This window comes from Mytilus galloprovincialis, chromosome 10, assembly GCF_965363235.1.
Source record: "Mytilus galloprovincialis chromosome 10, xbMytGall1.hap1.1, whole genome shotgun sequence".
NCBI classification, from domain to species: Eukaryota; Metazoa; Mollusca; class Bivalvia; order Mytilida; family Mytilidae; genus Mytilus; species Mytilus galloprovincialis.
This window is the reverse complement of record NC_134847.1, coordinates 75,918,653-75,943,152: the sequence shown is the minus strand read 5'-3', so window position 1 is coordinate 75,943,152 and position 24,500 is coordinate 75,918,653. Positions and strand designations below refer to the sequence as shown.

Genomic DNA, 24,500 nt, shown 5'->3' with positions numbered 1-24,500 from the left:
TACCAACTCTTTTAATTTGTCTTTTAGTTTGGAATGTGGAATACTTGTGTAAAGGGTAGAAAAGTCAAATGTTTTAATACTGTTACAAGATGAAAGAGAGTTAGATTGTATGTACTCTAAAAGATCTTTGGAATTTTTAAGTGTCCACATCTGATTCACACCACCTCTAGAATATGCAGTTTCACAATAACTTTGAAGCCCGTCTCTGATTGCTGATAAAATAGATGTTAATAATTTAGAAAGAGGTTTCATGGAGCACTTGGAAGACCCAGCAATATACTGTTGTTTTAAGGACTTATGTAGTTTAGGTATCCAATACAGTGATGGAAGATCCAGTTTTTCATCTTTGGTTGAAATTCCAAAGGAACATAGAACAGACCTATGATTATCCAGGATTTCCTCTTTGGTAAGTGTCGTGAGGGTATATGTTGAGTTTCCAAGTGAACTGTCAATACCTAATTCTTTTATCAAGCAGTAATGTAATTAGTTTTACACACAAAAACGATGTTGTTTGGGGCTTTATCTGCGGGGACAACAACATATTTGTCATGGAGGTAGGATAGGTGCTTTGCAACATTTGGGTCTTTAAAGATTGAGTAGCATGGCCGAAACAACTTTACTAATGTGACCGAAACGACTGTGGCGGAACTGGCAGGGTGGCCGAAATGTCCTCTGTCGTCTTACATGGGAGATAACTCTAATGTTTCAGGCGATCAAACATTTCATCACACGAAAATTATTTTGCCTCACTGCACCACGCCGTCACTTTAAAGACATGACATTCTGTTTGACAGATTATGATGCTTATGGTTTTGACTTAGATCACACCCTTGCTAAATATAAACTCACAGAACTTTGTCGTGTAAGAAAAAAATAAGTAACTAACACTAACAGCTTAACTTGTGTCTGAACCCCCTCCCCCATAAATTATATCTTAATTAGGGTGTGTATATAACTCAAGGTACTTAAAAACTCATAAATTTGAGAAATCTCACCCGGTCATGAACTTCTGGTACATTTCGTTATCCCATAAAATCTACATTGAATTATCCTCAAAATTATAATATGCCGCAGGCATAACCTGTGAATGGGGACGAAGTCTGTATGCATTATTTTTTTAATTCAAACATATTGATTAAAGAAACGGAAATACCGTAACGTTCCCAATTTTGGTTCTGTTGTTAGGTAGCTGTGACATTCTTTAAATTATGACGTCATCTGGTCATATTCAATGTAAACAAAAGAAACGCTTTCATCAGGTAACGTTTTTTCATATCAAACAATTATTAAAAATGAATTTGTATTGAGTTCCAATCTTATATTTTACTAGACTGATAAATATATATTTTATTCGAAGTCTCATGCAAACAAGACCAGAAAAGGAAGTAGATTTCTGCGCGAATGCAGGGAAAACCAGAACAGGAAGTAGATCTGAAAAAAAAAGTTAACGATTTTGAGTTCATTAGTAGAATGAAAAATTCTACCATAATTGGGGACTATGTCCCCATATAAAACCAAGGAGGTATTTTAGACATTAGTCAGGTCAGGAATAACCATCAATTGGTGGATTATACCTCAATTGATGTATAATCCACCAATTGAGGTATATTGGTATAGACCAATTGACGTATAATGCAAGTTTTTTGTAATAAAATACTAGTGTGAGATAGGAGCATCATTTTGCAACTTAAAACCTATTTTATGACCAATGTTGAGTCCTCCTAAAGTTTCAGTTTTGTCAAAGCCTGCTGCATCTCTTGGGAATGCATGTGTACAACAATTCTTTTGTTGAAACATCTGTACTATTGACCATAATTGACTTTTAATAATGAAAGTCAAGTTTTAACAAAGAGCTCCATTCACCTGTGGAGTTGTACTCATAATCACATGACTGCAGACAGTATTGGTGTTCATTGACGGGTGATTAGTGGTTAGTTTGCCAATCAAGAATTGACAAGATAACAATAGAAGAAACTGCAAATACAATTATTGATTAAATGCTATATGCTATGTCACTATACTAAACTAGGAATGTTTCATATGTTTTCATACCATAATCATGATATTATGGTTTTAAGAAAACAATGCTCAATTTTGGTTGAATAATTTGATTTGAAAAATGAATAATTTGATTTGAAAAACAAAGAATTATACATCAATTGGTCTATACCATTATATGTCAATTGGTGGATTATACGCCAATTGAGGTATAATCCACACAGCTATTTCTGGTATCTGAATCATTCATAATAGGCCTTCAAATTAAGTCATTCAACCTGTCACGCAACCATTTATTATTAGCTCACCTGGCCTGAAGGGCAAAGTGAGCTTTTCTCATCACTTGTTGTCCGTCGTTGTCCGTCGTTGTTGTTAACTTTTTACATTTTGAACTTTTTCTAGAGAACCACTGAATGGAATAAAACCAAACATGGCATGAATGTTCCTTATGAGGTGCTGACCAAGTGTTGATACTTTGTAGCCGATCCATCATCCAAGATGGCCGCCAGCGGGGGACTTAGTTTAACATAAAACCCTATGGGAAATGCATACAAATGACTTCTTTTAGAGAACCATTGAAAGGAATGAAACCAAACATAGCATGAATGTTTCTTATGAGGTGCTGACCAAGTGTTGTTACTTTGTTGCTGATCCATCATCCAAGATGGCCGCCAGCGGGGGACTTAGTTGAACATAGGACCCTATGGGAAATCATACAAATGACTTCTTTTAGAGAACCACTGAATGGAATGAAACCAAACATGGCATGAATGTTCCTTATGAGGTGCTAACCAAGTGTTGTTACTTTGTAGCTGGTCCATTATCCAAGATGGCTGCCAGCGGGGGACTTAGTTTAACATAGAACCCTATGGGAAATGCATACAAATGACTTCTTTTAGAGAACCACTGAATGGAATGAAACCAAACATAGCATGAATGTTCCTTATGAGGTGCTGACCAAGTTTTGTTACTTTGTAGCCGATCCATTATCCAAGATGGATGCCAACAGGGGACTTAGTTTAACATAGGATCCTATGGAAAATACATACAAATTTCTTCTTTTAGAGAACCACTGAATTGAATGAAACCAAACATGTTTGTTCCTTTCGTTTTGAGGTGCTGGCCAAGTGTTGTTACTTTGTAGCCAATTTTTAAAATTTTTTTTTTTTTTTTTATATAATTTCAAAAACCTAAGAAAAGTTAGGTGAGCGAAACAGGCTCTTGACAGCCTCTAGTTTTGTCTTCTTACATCCCTTTGAAAATATAATGTTCCCAGTTAATGATTAATTATTATAATTATTTCCCCCACACATCCACATGTAATAACCTGTTACTTTTTCTCTGAATAGAAGTTCTAAGAACTGATCATCCAGATAGTAAATTTAGGGTAACATGAATGACCCTATGATACTTAAAAGTCTGAACAGGGACTTTCTATTCTTACAGGACTGGTCACTTATAATGATGTCTATACAAATTATGAGACTGAGCTTGGCCATGGCTATTGTCACGTGTCTCAATTATAGCAAATCATTTCACATTTACAAAGTATTCTTCATAACCAAATGATAACTATATGTTCAAGTTTAACAAAAAATATTTTTTATGAAATTTTTTACATTTTGTCATCGCAAAATGCTGTTTTTCAAAAGATTTCTTGGATCGTTTTTTCAATATTGATTTTTGAACTTTGAGGTATTTGTTCTTTGAATTTTCAGTAGATGCAATCTTGTTTGATATGTAAACCATTTTACACAACTGGGATGTTCTTCAAAATGATACTTCTAATTCTTTGTAAATTTATCCCTTTCTGCACCCTTTGTATAAAATGTTATCAATGTGTGGTTCGTTTGATCTCAGGTCTTCGTTGGTTAAAATCCGATTATGACGTCAAATTTTTTGTTTTCCTTTGAATATCCTAGTGTGACGGCATGAAAAAAGGCGACCATGCCTGATGACGTCACTTAGAAAGAACAAATCTTTTTGCAGATCAGTCGCACAGAAGGAATACTTAGTTTGCTTGCGTATTGTTTGAAAATCATTAGAGAAACAGATTCCACCACCAAATCTCGTGTAATACGATATTTATCCACTCTCCACAGTTAAATTTTAAATATTTAAAACGCTTGGCAAGCCTCACGTTTTAAATTTGGAAATTTAACTGTCTATAGTGGATAAATATCGTAACTCACTGAATGCAGTGGTAGAATCTATATTTATATAATTACAATGTACTGTGAAATATGCAAATAACTACTAGCATCGTATACTTGCTTCAGAGATACAAAACTAAGTTTATTGTTGGGTGGTAGCTTTAAACAGGCAGCTCAGTAATCAGTTAAAATCAATAGAGACGAGTCCTGTTAGTATAGAAAGTCCCTGGTCTGAATGACAGATATTGGTGACTTTTAAACATTGATTATTTAATAATATTACATTATAAGTGTATTATATAACTGAGAAATGATTTATTAAAGCAGGTTAGTTCATAAAATGTCATTATGATTTCGTGGATAAATCCAACACTGGCACCAAGGAAATAATAATCAGAATGCTAACATATGGTTGCATTCATTCCAAAGAAAAATACATTATTATTTTAAAATGATTAGTTACATATTTCTTCATAAACGCCGTATATTTCCTGAAAAAATACATTTTTCAATTATTTTACAAAAACTAAATGAAAAAGTAGTTTCCTTTCAATTTCAAGGAAAGATAACTGTTCTAAACTGATTGAAGATACATGAGGCTTATAGTCATGATAGTTGTTACCTATCACATTGTTATTGGTTATATATTTACATTACAAAGACAATCTTTAATTTTATTTAATCTGTGTTCTCATTAATCCAAATTCAACAGATCTATATTATACCTCTAGTCATTTAATATCCTTTTCAGCTTGCATATGAAGGAGCATGTGAAGCGCTCATCAATACAAAAGGTTATGATAAAAAACTCAAAGATGACATAGCTTTGCATAAAGATTTCATGTAAGTATACTAGAGTAACCCCCCTTGGAACACACTATATTTTGATACTTTCAGTATTGATTGCAGTGAGATTGTGTAAATGTTATTCTTTGTTGTATCTCTGCTATTATTGATCATGACTTGTGCTCATAATTGAGCTTTATTTTTAGATAAAATATTTTGTATTTTGTTGTAAGCATTCCTGCAATATCTATGTGCCTGGGTACTTTGATGAAAAATGCATAAATGTAAACAGTGCTCCCATATGATTTTACTCATAATAAAAAAAACCAATGTTGACAATGGTTATTATGCTTGGCAATAGGTTATTGATGGTAAATTTGTGATAGTTGCCCAGAAGTTCATGGAATTATTATTTCTTTGTACACATTGTAAAGACTATCTATTTGCTGCATGCATTTTTGAATGAACAGACTTTTACATATATACATGTACGTATATGTAATTATTAGGAAATGACTGCATATGGTTCTATGAAAATAAGCAGGTCAATGTATATACATATACACATTTTATATAAATAATATCAGCTGTATTTGTACAAGGCTGAGAAAAACATGTAAAGCAAGCTATAGAATATGCTTTGAACAAATTGATATTGGTATATTAAAATCATTGAACAAAACATCAGTACACAGCAATTTATATCATTTATTTTTCATTCTAATGTGGTGTTTGAAATATTTAGGATAACACTATTAACATATACATGATATTATAAATCTTAAGTTATTTTAATCTGGCAATTTATACTTGATATAATTATTTTACAGATGTAAAGGATTGTTTTTGGATGCAGATAAAGGAAACATTCTTAAACTGTCGCATGGTGGTAAAGTTTTGAGGTAATTCTTAAATATCAGTTTAATTTAGAGATACGCAACTAATTCATATAATGTCTCTGGATAAAGTCAGTTTGATGGTTAATTTAAGGAGGTAGACCTTGGCTAAGGGAAATAACTCTTAAAATCATCAGTACGTTTTTGTCAACCATTTTCATAAATATGTTATAAGCTTCTATGTTACATAGATTATTTCCAATCTGTTTCAGGTAAATGCTTTGAAATACATAGATAAAACTTGAATTTTACAAACACATAACTGATTTAAAGAGTTATCTCCCTGAACCAAGGTCTACTCCCTTAAATCCCTGCAATGTTTTAGATTTTTTTGTTTCATAAATTTTCAGTAAAAGAGGGACGAAAGATACCAAAGGGACAGTCAAACTCATAAATCTAAAATAAACTGACAACGCCATGGCTAAAAAATGAAAAAGACAAACAAACAATAGTACACATAACACAACATAGAAAACTAAAGAATAAACAGCACGAACCCCACCAAAAACTAGGGGAGATCTCAGGTGCTCCGGAAGGGTAAGCAGATCCTGCTCCACATGTGGCACCCGTCGTGTTGCATGAATAAAACATGAGTTAAAAAATCAGTTTTACAATACTTTCATGTTGTGGCCTCTTATTGTCGGCCGTACAGTATCTGTTTTTTGTCACTGCTTAAGGCGTATTAACACTTCAATGATTTTTTTTTCAAATCAAAATATGCTGTTTCCTGTGACTAAAGTTCAATTTTCACAATTTTATATTTTCAAGTTGTTTAATTATTTCCCTTTCCAATAGTCAAAAGTGGTACTTATTATGTGATTGAGTTATTTCCCTTTGAACAGAAATGGTTAATTATATATATATATATATATAAAGTTTGATTACACTTACAGATAAGTTTTATAGATTTTTAAAAGACATTGTTTTAATGATAAATGACATTTTGGATTTTTTCCCTTTTTCTTTTGTAAATTGTTTGAAGAATTTTGTGGTATGTTTGTTTGTTATTCAGAGCAAGTCATGGGACAAAAATGTTAACAAAAGATGAATTAAAGAAAACATATGGAGCAGATCTACACTGGGAACATTTCCAGGAGGCTAAAGATAATGTCAAAAGTTCTGACGGTAATTATTATACAGTGAAATTATCTTAATTGAGCAAATCATTCTAAACATTGTCAAAAGAACTTAATTCTTCTTGACCTAACATCTAATTTGCAAAATAGTTGTTTAATTGAGTGAGATTAATGGTTTATCACGGCATGTTCTCACAATATGTTCTTTCAATTTGTTCTTGTCTTTTTATTTAAATTAGACCATTGTTTATCTGGTTTGAATTGTTTTTCACTAGTCAGTTTGATGGCTTTTTATAGCTTGTTTTAGCCAATGCTCTGTGTTTAAGGCTGTACTTTGACCTACATTGTATAATTGTTAACTTTTTACACATAGTGACTTTGATGGAGAGTTGTCTCATTGGCACTCTTACACATTTTCTTATTTCTAATTCAAGTAAGAAGATTTTACAGATACACACTGTTACTATTATATAAACATGATGTTACGGAAACAGTATTAGAAACATTTAATTTGCTTGTGTCAAGTTGAAAGGAAAGCTCCCTTGAAAATTTGTGGAGAAGGATAGAACTGACGTAATGAATCTATAAGTAAATATCAACAGTTAAACAAGTGTGATTGATTATAATGATTATAGTTAAATTCTAAATGATGTATGAAAAGAAAGGTTGCATAATTTTCAGCAATAAATCAGCTTTTATTGGTAAAAAAACATAACATTTTATTGACGTGTTTGATATCCTGTACTTCATATTTATACTTCTACAGATGATATTACAATAGCTAATTATAAATAAGTTGATGTTCCCATATATTTGGATTTGAACTCTTAATTTTCTGATGTCAAATTGAAATTTAAAGCAAAAACATATAAACATATATATCAAATGTACAACACAGTTGTCTTCCTATAACTGTTAAACTTCAAATATATGGTTATAGGAAATTGAGGTTTTAAAATACGGATTGTTGTTGAAATCAGAATTAAAAATGTCAGGCAATAATGGACAAGTTAGTATGAAATTGAACAATTTTAGGAAAATCTGGACTTCTGTAATGCAATGTATATAATTAATCTTACAATATTATTGAACAATTATTCCAAACAAGTTATAAGCATATACTATTTGTTACAGGTAAACTGAAATACAGATTTTTTGAGAATTATTTTGATATACCGTCTGCAGTATTATGTGCCCATGTGGTAGATTTCATTGATCAGAAGGTATGTTAGCACATTTAAATCTTCTCTTAAATCAAATACTCTGAATGCAATATTATCCCTTAGGTTCCAGTTTTCTTTGATTTTGTCAGTATAGGGAAACCACAAAATTAAACATACGACAAATAAAATTGAGAATGGAAAAGGGGAATGTGACAAAGAGACAACAACCTGACCCTGGCAACAGTATAATCTGGAAATGAATCTTATTGGCTTTTCAGTATGAATATGAGAAAATCTCGGGCTCCTTAAGACTTCGTCAGATTTATGGATTTTTGTAGCGACTGACTGAAAAACTATCGGTACTGCTCAATAAGTTAACAACATAATTCTAATCGTAAATGAATACAAGTTCTATCACAAAGTAGATATATTTTGTCATATAGGATGACCAAAATAAGTATGATTTATTTGATGTGAAGTGTTAATATGGTTTGTGAATTTGTTAATGCAATCCATGCCATTTTTTTAAATACACTGTTTGCATTCTGTACCATTTTGTGATGAAATGAATGCAATTTTAACAAATTTGAAGTGACAGAATAGGAGGTTGATACACCAGCATCACTATAAAACTAGTTTGAATGACATTTTATTGATATTATCAGAAGTTATTTGCATAATAGCGAGTACATTAACAACATGACAACTTCATGAACTTATAGATCAAATAATAATTTTGTTCCAATACAATGAATTTTTAACCAGTAAGGGACTATGCATTGCCATGCAATACTCACAGAATGCTTGTTTTTATTTCGTTTTAGATGAGAGATAATTAGATATGTACTAAATCAATTTTATATCATTTCAGGATGGTCCTCAAGAGAAATATACTTTCTGGCAAGATGTCTATGCCTCTTTAGGACATAATTATATACCTAAAGCATTTGCAGGTATCAACACAATTTTAATTTATGTCTTCAAACCAATTTTCTTCAAAATAAACCACAAAACTTTAACCATGAGACTAATAATGTTCCATTGATGATTACATTTAACTGAGCTGCATTTATTGTTTACATGTCCCATTGTTTGTGATAATCACACATAGAAACTTATGCCTTAAATTCATTGACTGTATTGCTATTTATTCTGATCGGATAAGTTCTGTAAGTACAGAATTTTTTCATGACGTCTCAAACAAGTTGAAGGTAACTAGGGCTCTGTTTAAACTATATATTGTGCATAATACTTTTTTCAAAAAGACATGTTTTAACCATCAGAAACAATTTAAACAAAACATTTTTATTGCTAGGATTTATCTTCTTGATTGAACCAGTGGTTGCATGATGATTTGAATATCTTAATTTTTATGCCCCACCGTAGAGGAGGTGGCATTTAGTTTAACCCATGTCAGTCAGTATGTGGGTACGTCCCAACATTTTTTTTCTGTTCTCTAAATTTAGTTTACCTCAACCAAATGTTATAAAACTTTTACACAATGCTAATTACAACAAAATGTAGATCAAGTTTGAATTTTGGTTGTACCACTTTTACCATTATAGAGTTATGCTCCTTTACCAATGAAAAAATTGCTAAATTTTACATTTCCCTTCTCTACCTTACGTATGACCAACCAAATGGTATGAAAACTATACACAATGCCTATTACCATTAAATGCAGGTCAAATTTGAACTTTGGTGTGGTCACTTTTACCATTCCAGAGTTATGCCCCTTTACAAATGGAAAAATTGCTGTTATCTAACATTAGTCTGCCTCAACTTAACGTAAGAAATCTTATACACAATGTTTATTACCACAATATTCAGATCAAGTTGGAATTTAAGGTAGCATCAATTTTACTGTTTTTGAGTTCTGTCCCTTTAAAATTCTGTATGCAAGTGGGGGCATCATCTGTGTGCCATTGACACATTCCCCATTTTAAAAAAATTGTATGATACAAATAATCATAAATGATGTTTTTTTAATTCCTAAATTTCTTAATTTTCAGAGGAGACTGGTTATTTTTTTCCTACACTTAAAAGAAATCCCGAGAAGTTTTTACAACCTTGTAGTGACGGTGTTAAACAATGGCTACTGGAGTTAAAAAAGCAGGGGAAAGTTGTCTTCTTAATGACATCATCAGCTCATGATTTTGCTACTACAGTTTTGAAGGTTGTTTTAGGGTAATTATTTGATTTACTCTTTTGTATTGATCAAGTAGGTAATTTAGATATAAGAATATGTGGTATGAGTGCCAATGAGACAATTCTCCATCCATGTCACAAAATGTAAAACTAAACCTTTTTGTTATTTTATCCAAAAAATTATTTCAATATCAAGTTGATGTCCTTAGCATAACTGTCTGAAAAAAATATAAGATGATAAATAATCCTGAGTCAGTAATAGAAAGAAACTTTTAAAAATAATAGCTGAAACAATCATCGTCTTTTTTGTTCCTGAAAATAGTTTGCCATTTGAAGATCTCATTTGAGAAATATTTTTAAAATGTTTAAAAATATTGTGTATTAACTATTATAATTGTTTAAATAAGAATTTTCTTTGATTTCGTGAGTATACATTTCATTTTATATATTTTCAAGAGGCATCTATGCAGACTTTGCATAAACCAAATATACATGAATTAAATTTTTTCCTCAATTTACAAAAACTGTAATCCACGGAAATAAATAAATCCTCAGTATAGGAATTGTATTTGAGTGCTCATGCAAACGAAACTTCAGACGAGTAATATGTTCATGTAGGATTAAACTTACTGCTAACTTAAAATTCTTTGATATGGAAAAAAACCCAATTTTGTTGGAATATGATAACGTTGCATATGAATGAAACTTTTGACTTAGCCACTTCAGCATCTGAAAAACTTTTTTTTATAATTCAACCAGTCTGTTTGCTAACCAATCTCTTGAAACCTAAGCATAAAAATTATCATCAAAATTTTAGTAGCCAGCTAAAATATTGATAATAAAAAAGATAATATCTCAGGTCAAATTTTGGAGAGATTGTTTATTATATAGGTCAGATAGACTTGCAACATTTAAATGAGAAGATTGCTATTTGTTGTAGTTTGCAGTTGCCACTTTGTTATGTGCCATGACATTATTCATTTTATATAATTCCAGATCAGATTGGCAACAATATTTTGATATATTTTTATTTAATGCAAAGAAGCCAGCCTTCTTCACTGATGGGAATTCATTTCTAGGTCTAGGTAAGCAAGGAAATAAAGTGGACAAAACCCTGAGAAAGTTACATAGTGTCAACCAACTTATTTTCATGGATACATTAACTTTATTTCGCATTTAGCCTTTTTCTATCCCAATCTATTGTGATCAAAATTCAGGATTGTCAAATTAAGTTGTTGAAGTTAGACAAGGAAAGATCCAGGTTTTAGATTGTCACAATAATTTATATTTGTGTTAATTTTTCTTCTCGAGGAAGTCTTGAAAATAATTTACTCCCAAAATTAGTTGGTTAACAGTATATTACTAAAGATAAATAAAGTGAATAACTTAATGGTGTTTTTTCATATTTAGTTTTCTGATTTTGAAATAAAGATTCCTCTGTTACCTGCTAAAAGATTAATCCCTGACAGTCAGGGTCCCATTACCAACAAACCTTTACTTGGATCTGCATTCAGATGTGTCATTTCACAAGAATATTTTTCAAAAGAAAACATTCTCAATAAATAAGTTTGTAATTGTTCCATGTATTATTTTGAATTTAGATAATGATTTTGTCTGTTGCTGGAACAAGCAGAACAAAAATAGTTTGAAGAGTGGTTTAATAATGTCAGATAATGTTTAGTATGATAAAAACAGTAATTTGATAATAAAATTATGTGCTTACAGTATAAGGTGTATTTGTGGAGTCAATACATATTGGTATGTAGCTACCATATTTAACATGTACTCATTTTGCCAATTAGCACCAATTTAATCAGTATTTAATTACTTATTCCTGCCAGGGGTCGAAATTAGCGCTGGTCCGGGACCAGTAGAATGTGCGTCAGACCATTAGATTTTGTCAGCTGGTGGTCCGCTGGACCAGTAGAAATTTGTTGATAAAAAACACTGACTGCATCGTTTGTTTACAATTTACCTGTAAAATCAATAACACAGTACTGGGGGGTATTACAATTGATCAAATTGATTAATATCTCGGGTGAGCGTCCTTTATAACAATATAAAATGAAGAAATTTTTGGAAGGAGTTAAAACGCCGGACAAAAAAATTAAAATAAGTGAAAATCAAAAGGAAGATCGAAATAAAGTATATGAAATTGACAAAAGGAAACGCAAATACCAAAAATCATGGGAAAAAGATCGCGAATCACAGGCAATTGTTTCTGTCCATACGAAGGTCGACTATCCATATAAATAGAAGTATGGATGGTCGACCTTCCTTTTGGACAGAAACAAGTGCCTGTGTCGCAAATGGTTAGTTGGAATTTAATGAACTGTACAACATGTGAAAAATTTGCAGTGACAACCCTAGATAGGAAATGTATTTTCGTAACTGGATCGTCAAATTTCAAATTGGATTCTGTACTTGCTCATCAGCAATTAGAACAGCACAAACAAATCTGATTTTGATGATAAAGATTCGAAAATCATTGAGATTATCAAAGCCTTTATCAAAATCAGAATGAAGACTATCCCTTTGTTCCTGTCTAACTTGTGAAAACGAAAGCATCAAAATAAAATTAAACATCTATCGTTTATATTAGTGTTTGTCAAATGAATGTCATTTTTGCAGGACCAGTAGATTTGGAGTCGGACCAGTAGAGTTTTCAGTCCACTGGTCCGGCTGGCCAGTACACAAAAAAGCTTAAATTCGACCCCTGATTCCTGCCAATTGTTTATCCCTAACTCAGTGTAAACAAAGACAACTTTAGACTAAATATAGCATTTTGTTGTTGATATCAAAAGATCTAGATTGTTTGAGATTTAATGAAGACCATATTTGTTTTAGATGGCCATGTTGAAACTACTCCTGTTACAGAATTACAAGCCAAAACATGTTATTCCATGGGTAACCATCCCGATCTGATGAAGTTTATATCACAGCAAACACAGAGAGTTAAACCTAAGGTAAAGTTTCATACTTATTTCAAGGGAAATGTATGTATCAGTAACAAAACATCATCAGAACCGTAGTTAGAGAAAAAACTTCAATAATTTCAAACAAATTAAAAAAGATAATTTTAAAGTGAAATCAGAATACATCAGTTTGTTAAGGCTGGAAACAAGAATATCCTAACTAACATATCTTACAGAATATATAGATTTCACCACTCTGTGGCACTATGTTTAAAGAACAAGGCTTGACGAGCTTTTAAGATAAAAAGAATTTTACTGTTGAGAGTGGAGTTATCTCAGATGGTGCCATTAAAACAAAATACATATATGGTTTGGCGATATCTGGCCACAGCTTTTATTCATAATATGATAGATTCATACAATATATAATATATATATATAGATAGATAGACCATAGACCCATGTATATGTAGATAGATCTATGGTCGGTTACCCGAAGATAATATGGCAACCAGGTAGATAGATAGATGTGAAGATAGATATATATGAAAATGTAAAGATGCACCGTGGGATACACTGGTGCTTTAAATTTAGAAAACACCGTGGGATACACAAGTGTAGTCTGTATTATCCAAAAACCTAAAATTTCATAGTTAACATTAAGATTCTATGCAGCGAATTCTGCCATTTACGGGAATATATTTATGATACTCAAAGTTCAAATAAAAGTCACTTTTCTCAACAGCAAACAAGTTAACATCATCAGTCAAATCTGTATCATCACTATCACCGACACAAACCTGAAAAATAAATACAAAAGAGCAGTATCTTGTTCAATAAAAAGGAGTGGGAGGGCGGGTTTTCAAGTTTACCGCTTACAAAATTTAAACAGCTTGCTTGCTGCGAGGAAATTCTATAAAGGACTAAATGACGTCACAGAATATATCGTCACACATGTTGGGTAAATCTAAAACATGAAACACAATCCGTGAGTGGCCCCGGCGATAACTGAATTTAAGTCTATTAACTTAAATTCTATTATCTCAGATGGTGCCATTAAAACAAAATACATATATGGTTTGGCGATATCTGGCCACAGCTTTTATTCATAATATGATAGATTCATACAATATATAATATATATATATAGATAGATAGACCATAGACCCATGTATATGTAGATAGATCTATGGTCGGTTACCCGAAGATAATATGGCAACCAGGTAGATAGATAGATGTGAAGATAGATATATATGAAAATGTAAAGATGCACCGTGGGATACACTGGTGCTTTAAATTTAGAAAACACCGTGGGATACACAAGTGTAGTCTGTATTATCCAAAAACCTAAAATTTCATAGTTAACATTAAGATTCTATGCAGCGAATTCTGCCACATTGACGGAGGAAAACAGAGACTCTGTCAACCGCCATAAAAAGGGCGGTTCGCTGCAAAGCTGTGAACCAGATATGAGATAACTACAGATAGGTAGATAAATAGATATTTTTATTTAACGTACAACTTGGTAAATATATAAATATATATATATATTAAATAATCTAGATAGATAGATAGATAGATATTATTTAACGTACAACTTGGTACATATATATATTAAATAATCTAGGTAGATAGATAGCTATTTTATTTAACGCTCAACTGGTCCATATATATGATAAATGTCTAGATAGATAAATAGATATTTTTATTTAAAGTACAACTGGTACATAATATATGTTAAATAATCTTGATGAAGTTTTGTGAACAACAAATTTTACCTACACAGATAAAAATACTTACCAAAACTACAGCAAACCACAAGATAGTTGATTGTAGTTGTATATCATAAAATATAGTATTATAGTATATCAACAACTAATATAAAGATGTTAAGAATTCATTTCATAAGCAGGTTAAGGGTGACAAGTGAAAAACATCTAGTTGAAAATGTTCTGGTCTGATCGAAAATCATAATATTTTATGTAGCAACCCAACAGCTTATTATAACGGCAATAAATAGTTGTAACTTCTATAGCGGCACCAGTCCATGTTTGCATTGGTCTAAATTGAGACAATCCTTACTTAAGAATGATGAATCTCACACTCCATCTGATCATGTTCTTCATCTCATTGGCAAAGACCCACTCTAGAACTACCTGTGTCAATACCACTACAAGTTTATTAAACATATGTCGGATCCTTATAGTTTCATTATATATTCTGAGTTAACTTTTTAACAAGCGACAAATATGCCACCACAAAAATGCATTTCTGTGGCTAGACCTAAGTCAACCCCATCTGGAGGATGTCAGTCTGCTACAAAAACATACTTACTATTGAGGATTCTACTATTAAAACATCAAACATTAAAAATCTCCTACAATTCTGTTCGGCAAATAGCTACATGGAAGTATAGCTACATAGTAATATGAATACAATTTAAAGCATAATAAATCAAGAAAAATAATAATTCTTCTGTAAAACCCTGTATTAAGTGTCAGTATTGGATCTCCAACCCATTAAAAATCCTCCAAAATCAATGAAAGGACAGCTTCAAATACACTGAATTCATACCAACACAAGATAAGAAAATAGTGCTAAACTTCAGCATGACTCTAACCTGGAGTGTTTAATACCTTCTTAAAAACTCAAACCTCAATTTTGACAAACATTAAATTACTAAAAAAAAAAAAAAAATAAAAAAAATATCCAATTCTAGTAAATAAGTAATGTCACAATTTTTGTTGAGAGAGATACAAAATGTACAAGTAAGCAATACCTTAACAATTCATAAAGAGATAGGAAACGAATTCAATAAATCAACTGGAGAACCGAACTCATCAAAAAAAGAAAGACTGTCCTCTCTGATACATGGTATGTACGGGTGGTGTGGAACTTACAAATAAACGGTTACTAAATGTCTGAAATAACTGTAAAAATTCCCTTGGGGTAATAGCAGGATAAACATCTGCAGTTGGGGCCAAGCATCTGAAGGAATCCCTCTAAAAACCAGTAATGGCTTCATCCATAATGATTTTTTCCAGATCACTGAATAGTGATAATGAAAATCATACTAAACTCAAATCTAAAATAAAAGTTCATCCCAAACTAACATAGGCCAGAGGCCCCAGACTTGGAACAGATACTTAAATGGCGAGGGGTTAAACAAGTGTTTCAAAATCTCAACTAAATGAAGAAGAAGCAACGCACAACAATATGCACAGTAAAAATCAAATTTAACAACACAAAAATTGAAAATGACGATATTACAAAAATCAATAAGGGACTACGAACAGTTACCAACATGCCAGCTCCAGACCCCAATTAAGCTGTTCGAAAAACTATGTCTTGAATATACGAAAATCTAGCACCAACCTGTCATGGGGGTTTAATATCATATCACCATAAAATATATTAGAAAAACATAACTCTTATCATACCTGCAACTGGTTTAAAAATAAAGGAGTTTTAGTCGAAGCATAGATGTGCAAATGAATCAATATTGAAGCCAAAATAAGCCATATATATGCAGGCAACAGTATTTCTACTTTATATGAGTTTGCTTTATGTTTTGTTAGTTTTTGAGGTAAAAGCTGACATTTGTCCGTTGTAAAGTGTATTACCATAAAAGATTGGATGGTCAATACCTGAATGTGTAAGATGACTATGTACACTGTAGGAGTGAAATTATTATAATGTAAACGCCCATAAATACGAAGCAAGAATAACTGAATCAACTCAGGCAAACGCAAATTAAAAGAATGACTTTGAGAACCCTATACTAGAGTCTACTCTAAATCCATGTATGCAGAAACAAACATTTAGTATAACAGCAGCAACCACTCCCTCTCTCATCTTAGGTTTGAACCAGGTTGCCCAAATGAAACCTTATTTCTATTAAAGGACAAGGTGATTTGAACTTGGATATCACAAGAAAGCCTATATTAATCAAAGTAAACCTGGTTAAAGTTACCTGTTAGGACATCCAAAAGTTATAAAAAATGACCTGTGTTACACAAAAAACAAAGCACAAACAAGTGCTTAACAACATCTAAATACCCTCATAATTAAAAGCATAACATTTCAAATAGTCCCAGCATTCATGCTAACTGATACTGAAATTCAACCGGTACTATAAATCATAATAAATAACAACCATAATTTGGAATCAACTGTTGCTAAGCAATCAGTAGGGCCAATGATTTATGCAAATGAAAAGTTCCTCGTAATGCACCAGCCTAAAATAACAAACGGCACCTAAACATACAGTGTACGATACTCGTAAATTGGGCAACTTCTAGAATTCCCACGATGAAGATTACAATACATTCTAGACTAGTATATATATAAATTAAAGCTGTTTTCGACACCTAAATACTAAAGATTTTTAACGGTGGAGTAGACTGCAAGACAAGCTGTAAATAATAACTTAGTTTGTAATAGATTTGCTAATATTACATGTACATATCCGTTTAACTGCTACTGACAAATTTAAATTACACAAAACTTAAAATAGTCTCATTTAAAAGTTGATTACAAGATAAACCCATTGCACCCCTTTTTTCCCTTAATATATATATATACATGTATAGAAAAAAAAAATCAATAATAATGAAAATGTTCAAAACCCTGAGACTGATTTGTAGGGTTTGTGGCAAACAGCAAAAAGAAGTCTGTCCTAAATTAGTGATCAATAAATATACACATCTATAAACTTTTGTCCTTTAAATTGTGGTACTTTATTGCAAAATCTGTATTCATGCAGTGCATGCATATCTGATTTTTTATCAGGTTATTAAACAAGATAAATATTATAATGTTATATAAATCGATAGCGTCCTCCATTCAAAATTCATTTAATATATATATATATTATATAACAATTATATAGAATGTACAAAATGTAACCTCATATTTACGAAAGTTTTTTATTTCAAACACATGATGCGGCATCCCATCATTGTAAGGCCATATAAATTTGTAAAAGTAACACATTCAGCAATTAAGTTTAGAAACTAAAATATAAACGTTAAACAAATCTTTTCAAACTAACCCATAAGATTAGAAAAAGTTGTCGTAATCTATATAAATATGTTTGTTATATGTTGTAATCACATGTACATTTGTACATGCGGGGGTTTAACTTAAAAGTAATATACTGCTTTTAACTAGTAAATCTGACGATTACCTGAAAAATTCTCAACTGGATCATACCAATGCAAAGCTCTAGGGGTTGGCATAAATAACATCGATGATGATTCAATGTACAAATGTAGGTGACCAAAGGAGTTGAGTTAGTGGCGTTATGAGTCGTGAATCCAGTCCAGTCTGGTAACCCATCTGTAAAAACTAGTGTGTCCTTGTTGTCCAAGTCTCTGGTCCAACTGTTCCAACCCTTGGCCGGGTTCTGTGGCCGAGCAAGGTCTCTAACTGATTTACCCAACATTGTGCTACAACTCAACAAAAAGTAAATATTAGTTCCACCATTCTACATAGCATTGACATAAGAAAATCAAATGACTGTACAAAGAAACAATAACAATTAAAAATTATGTATACTCATACATGTAGTTGTGTCGATAATAGTTACAATAATTTAAAAAAATTTAATTCAAAATTAGTATATACACAATGTATACAGATTTATATATTTATTTAACTTAAATCCATAGTCAGTTGATAGTAACATACATGTAGTGTAATATTAGTATATAATTGAGTTATTACAACAATAATTCAAGCTGTGGCCTGTTTACATATGGCTAAATTCTTGATTTAACTGAACTATTCATACCATATCGACCTAGTCTAGGCTAGAGAGTAGTAGCAACTAAAAAATGTATACATGACACTGTGATGAACGACTCTGGACAATTTTTAGTACACAAATGTGTAGGTACACGCAAAATTTATAGCCGGATATATACAGATAATGATAATATTTGCTTAAATCCACCAGCAAGCTAACATTTAGCAATGATTTCTTTTGGCTACTGCTTCTTAACTCCGGGTATCGTCTCTGTTCAAGATTTCCAAGATTTTTGTTTATTTGTATCGAAAGTTGAACTTCCGGTTACGAACCTGGGTCCTTCGCCCCAAAGAGTACGTCCCTTTTACGTTCATATCCTTTCATGGAATATTTGCTGTATATATGTGCTATAAAAGATCTAGATACACAATTACCGATGTATACCCTCTTAAGGAAAATTTACTTTTAATTCGGAAGTTTTCAGGAGTTCATTAAATACACGTTACTAACCTGCATGATCTGTTACAGCGCAAAATACAATTTGTTAGGCTTACCCATAGGCAGTAGACGATCTGTCAATACTCAATTTCAATAGTATAAGATATGGGGAAAAGGTAATATATAAAAAAAAATTAAACTAAAAACAAATTAAACTCGTCGTGCATCTAATTTATGTAGAAATATACAATGACGCATGGTAAACATGATAATCATTATAGTCTGCAAATCTTAGGACAATGTTGCATCTAATTACTCACACTTGTAAAAATTAAATAATTATAAAAATGAAAACGAATAATCCATTCATGGGACCAATTTCTCATGTGCTCTCCACGTGGCGATGCAATATGGTTAAAAAATGGATCGATAAAACGAATTCTTTCTAAGATTAGTACTTCTAATAAACATTAGAAGCATGAGTCAGTTTATAACCATACAAATTCTTACAGTAGTTTACTTTATCATTTCAATTTTCAAGTTTACCGCTTACAAAATTTAAACAGCTTGCTTGCTGCGAGGAAATTCTATAAAGGACTAAATGACGTCACAGAATATATCGTCACACATGTTGGGTAAATCTAAAACATGAAACACAATCCGTGAGTGGCCCCGGCGATAACTGAATTTAAGTCTATTAACTTAAATTCTATTATAGTGATTGAATCTGTTTAGTGATTTTTATCCTTCCATTTCAAAGATTTTCAGAAAGTTGTGTTCTTTATATGGGATGTTATCAGGCATGGTTGCCATCTTTCGTAAAGTCACAATAGAACATTTAAAAGAAAGCAAGAAAATTTGATGTCATAACAAGATTTCAACCAATCATTTGCCAAGAACAGATTTTTGTTAATATTAGTACAAATGCATTGGAATCTGAATAAAATACTTATCCTGGGACCCCATTTAGGTTTTAAAAGGATCTTACCACTATTGGTTTCATTTCTGTTCATGTAATTATAATATTAGCTAATTTTGGACAGAGCTTATCATTATTACAAAGGATTCCTAAAGTTCTTCAAATCAGAAACCAGGGTTTTTTCATGATCCTGAAATCTTTGTGAGATCCTTGTAAGAGAAGTATTGTCGTCACGGTATCTGTATTTCAGTGCATTAGATATCATTCCTTAGTGCATGGTCCGACCTTAATAACTTACATCCACATTTAAACTATTTCATATTTGACAGTTCTTATTTTTCTCTTCAGCTTTAATTTTTTATAACAATAAAAAATATATTGATCCATGCATTGGTATTCACTATGAGTTCTCTATTCACCCATTTATGTACTGATTGGTCAATGTTTTATTGTAAATTCAGGATACATTTGTACTAAGAAAATCAAACAACATCAAACTTAAAACATGAATCAATCAAAACTATTAAGTTAAACACAGAACAATGTATGCAAAGTATTATTTTTAATAATTTTCAGGTTGTGTATTTTGGTAATAGTTTATGTTCTGATAGTTATCAAAGGTACCGGGATTATAATTTAGTACGCCAGAGGCGCGTTTCGTCTACATAAGACTCATCAGTGACACTCATATCAAAATATTTATAAAGCCAAACTAGTACAAAGTTGGAGAGCATTGAGGATCCAAAATTCCAAAAAGTTCTGACAGTTTCCCTGCTTTATTTTTAGGTTGTGTATTTTGGTGATAGTTTATGTTCTGACAGTTTCCCTGCTAACACCTATGCTGGGTGGGATGTAGTATTAGTGTTGGAGGAAATGGAAGCAGAGGGATATCACCTAACACCAAAAGATCTTGAATGTGATGATACAGCAACAGTCAAAAAAACGAAAAGAGATGTAAGATTCAAAAATATTTTTAATGAGAAAATTATGTTACTGATTTTAACCTGAAAAAAAACCAATTAGCTTATGGTATTTCAAATGTAATTTTTTTTCACTGAATGTTTAGATCTTATTATATTATGAATGTCATGGTTTAGATTTATAAAACAATTTAAGGCTTTAGACTTTAATATGTTTTACATAATAGCATGATTTGTTTTTACAGGTTAATTTATATATAGATCCAGAAGAAGAGTCTTTCCTGTTATCTAAGGGATGGGGCTCATTTTTCTATCATGAAGAAGAAGATGTAAAACATGATAAACATATGAACACATTCTGGGGTCGTCTTATCAGCAAATATAATGCAATAGCTGTACCACTTATAGAATATATAGCAGGTAGGTATCGAAATATTTATATATTTATCCTGCAATTAGTCAACTATTGTGATGTACAAATAACAGGTATATAAGTAAATTTTTGCTTTATTTGTACTTGTACAAGTAAGGTCTCTTGTTTACCGAACTCCCATGTTGAGCAAGCTGTAATATGAATATTTTTGTTTCCTAACCAGTTCATCTTGGGGTCCTCTTTGCAGTCTGCGTTTCAACTATGTCAATTTCTTTGAGAAATTAGAGACAATGACTAAATTTTCAAGTTTTGGGAGTAATTTCAGGATAAATGCAATAAATGTACTTTATCGGTAAATATGAAATTTATTTGTACTCGCTACGAAACAGGAAAAAAGCCCAAAGGAGTCTTGCTTTTGGTCCTGTTTCTAAAGCTCATACAAATACATTTTATATTTTCTGATAACATACATATATTGTATATATATGCAGAAAAAAAATGTGTTATATGTGGAAAAATTGTTGTCACTTGACAAAACAGTTGATATGACTATAGACAAAGTCTTTACAACCGTCCAAATAACTTTCATATATTTTTAATAGATTTTTGAATATTTAGAATTATGTATTTTTATAGGAGTAATTGCCCTTGAACACAAAATCTTCCTACAGGCAGGCAATCTTTATGGTTTTTGTGAATGTTAAAATAATAGGTATAAAAGTTTGCTAAAACAACTTTGAATCAGATAATGGTTTTGACCCACTATATAATGATTGACTCAAGTTATATTATGTAAGCCAGTTATATTTATGATGCTTTAATGCAGGAAAAATATGCCTCATTAATAAGTTTAGGGAAATGCTTGTCTTTTGTCAGAGTGAAATTTATGCAAAATTTTATTAACTTTTAAAGAATGAAAAATAAACTGTCCCATTTCAAGACACATTTGATATCTTTAAGTTGTATTGATAATCATGTATATTTGTTTTAATTCCAGGAATGCCTATTGATCATAAGTACAAAAGATTTAGTGATGAAGTGGGCAGTACAGATGGCTTTTCACCTGCTAAACCAAAACCTTTGTTATGAAAGGAAGACATTATTGTAAAATAACATACTGTATGAATTATTTGTATTTAAGAATTAGGGCTGAATCATTCAAGTTTTAGTGCAATAACTTGAAAGTAGTATTTTAAAAAGAAGATCTCTGTTTATGTTCATGCTGTGTTGCAAATACAAATTATAAATTAAGAAATCCAAATGATCCTAGATTACTTATTATGTTTCAGTTCAAGTTAATAAGTTATTTTTTATTTTTTTTATTTATTTTAATGATATATACATGGAAACTTAAAAATACATCATAATTGGTAAGAGCTGTAAAGGAGCAAGCAGACCATATGTTGATACACATGTAAAAACCAGGAACATTTCATAAAATTCAAACTTAAATTGCATCAATTGTTGTTAAAATGTTTTTGCTTTTATTACCCTGCTCTAAAGGAAGAGACTATTGTTTGACATCTGTTATATATGTTCAACAGGGTACTGTATGTTTGTATATAGAATAACCATACATTGTCTGAAAACATCAATGTTATTTGTACAAAGTTTAGAAACAGGTAGAAGGAAGGCTGTGCCGAGCATTTCTACCTGTTTGGAGCAGAGTACAAATAATATTGATATTTCGAGAGAATGTATGGTTATTCTTTATATACTGCGACTCTTATATAGATGTTCTAAATGAAGAATTTAGGGTAAAACCCTTTTTTTTTTTTAATTTCCAGTGGATGAGGTTAAAATTCTGCGAAACCTGTATGTTTTATTGACGTCATAAATAAAACTGTATGGAAATGCATTGTCAACGAACATAAACAAGGCGATATATGGTCAGTGACTGTATATCACATACGAATATACATTCAATGCTATTTGACTGCTCAAATAGCACAGCTGCAGTATATAACTGATTTCTGTTACATCTTTAGGGTGAATATCTAGTCACAGCTTCTTGATGTATGGCATCAACCTTTATCTGGATACACTGTGTTCCACATTTTTTTTCTTCAAAGTTCTACTTCTTTTTTGCCAAATTCTTATACCGAAGTCCTTAATAATTTCAGTTCCTTTGATGTTTTTTTAACTGCTTTTTACAACTATTACATCTTGATTGGGGTCATAACTAATGATCAATAGCACACAGAACATTTTGCAACAGTTATTTATAATAGATAAAAAAACAAGTCTGGAGTATATTGTTAAATTAATAATGCCATTATATTTGTTATTTTTACTTTTTTGATACAAAACATTTCATGGCAAGATTTTATCTGTTGATTTATGAAACATTGACTGCATAAAATAACCACATGTCATGATGATATACATCTTGCTTCTATGCATTTTATTAAATTATTTGATTTACTGAAAATATAGAAATTAGATTTTGAAAATGAAGATTGATATGTCTAATAAGTTCAAACATTTTTACATGGATCAATTGTCATTTTACTTTAGGGAATTGATAATGTTAAATAATATGTTACCTAAAGTAAATGTGGAAATCACGAGTCTTTCATCTCCTTTGCAAATATAAATTGCAAAGTGGTTGTATGCAATGTGAAGACCTCCCCACCCTGTTATCAAAGTTGTTGTCCTTCCCTTCTGTCATTCAAGATAAGAAACTAACTTTAGTATCATTTGTTTTGAAACAATAGAAATAAAAATTAAAATCTGACAACCATGTGAACATGTGTACCACAGTGTTTAGTGAGATTTTTTGCTAGGTGCTTATTTTTATTGATGAATAAAATCCTCTAAAACAAAAACCACATGCTTTAAGCTGATTATATACTTGGTATTTATCAAACTTCTAGGAATGAAAACTATAAACTGTATACAACAGATCAATGTTTGGTCATACTGATTTAACCTCTAGTAACAGAAAAAAGCTAATATGTAAATTG

The 24,500-nt window shown here is 31.3% G+C and overlaps 1 protein-coding gene across 1 annotated transcript; it reads left to right on the top strand.

Moving 5' to 3' along the window:
• Nucleotides 1-688: 688 nt before the first annotated feature.
• LOC143048404 (5'-nucleotidase domain-containing protein 1-like) lies at nucleotides 689-22,772 on the top strand. The gene is made up of 12 exons (XM_076222083.1): nucleotides 689-862; nucleotides 4,903-4,994; nucleotides 5,768-5,839; nucleotides 6,846-6,958; nucleotides 8,044-8,132; nucleotides 8,944-9,025; nucleotides 10,085-10,259; nucleotides 11,217-11,305; nucleotides 13,068-13,186; nucleotides 21,028-21,195; nucleotides 21,407-21,581; nucleotides 22,532-22,772. The coding sequence occupies exons 1-12, from the start codon at nucleotides 701-703 to the stop codon at nucleotides 22,621-22,623; spliced, it is 1,428 nt and encodes a 475-aa protein (XP_076078198.1). The 5' UTR covers nucleotides 689-700; the 3' UTR covers nucleotides 22,624-22,772.
• Nucleotides 22,773-24,500: the final 1,728 nt, after the last annotated feature.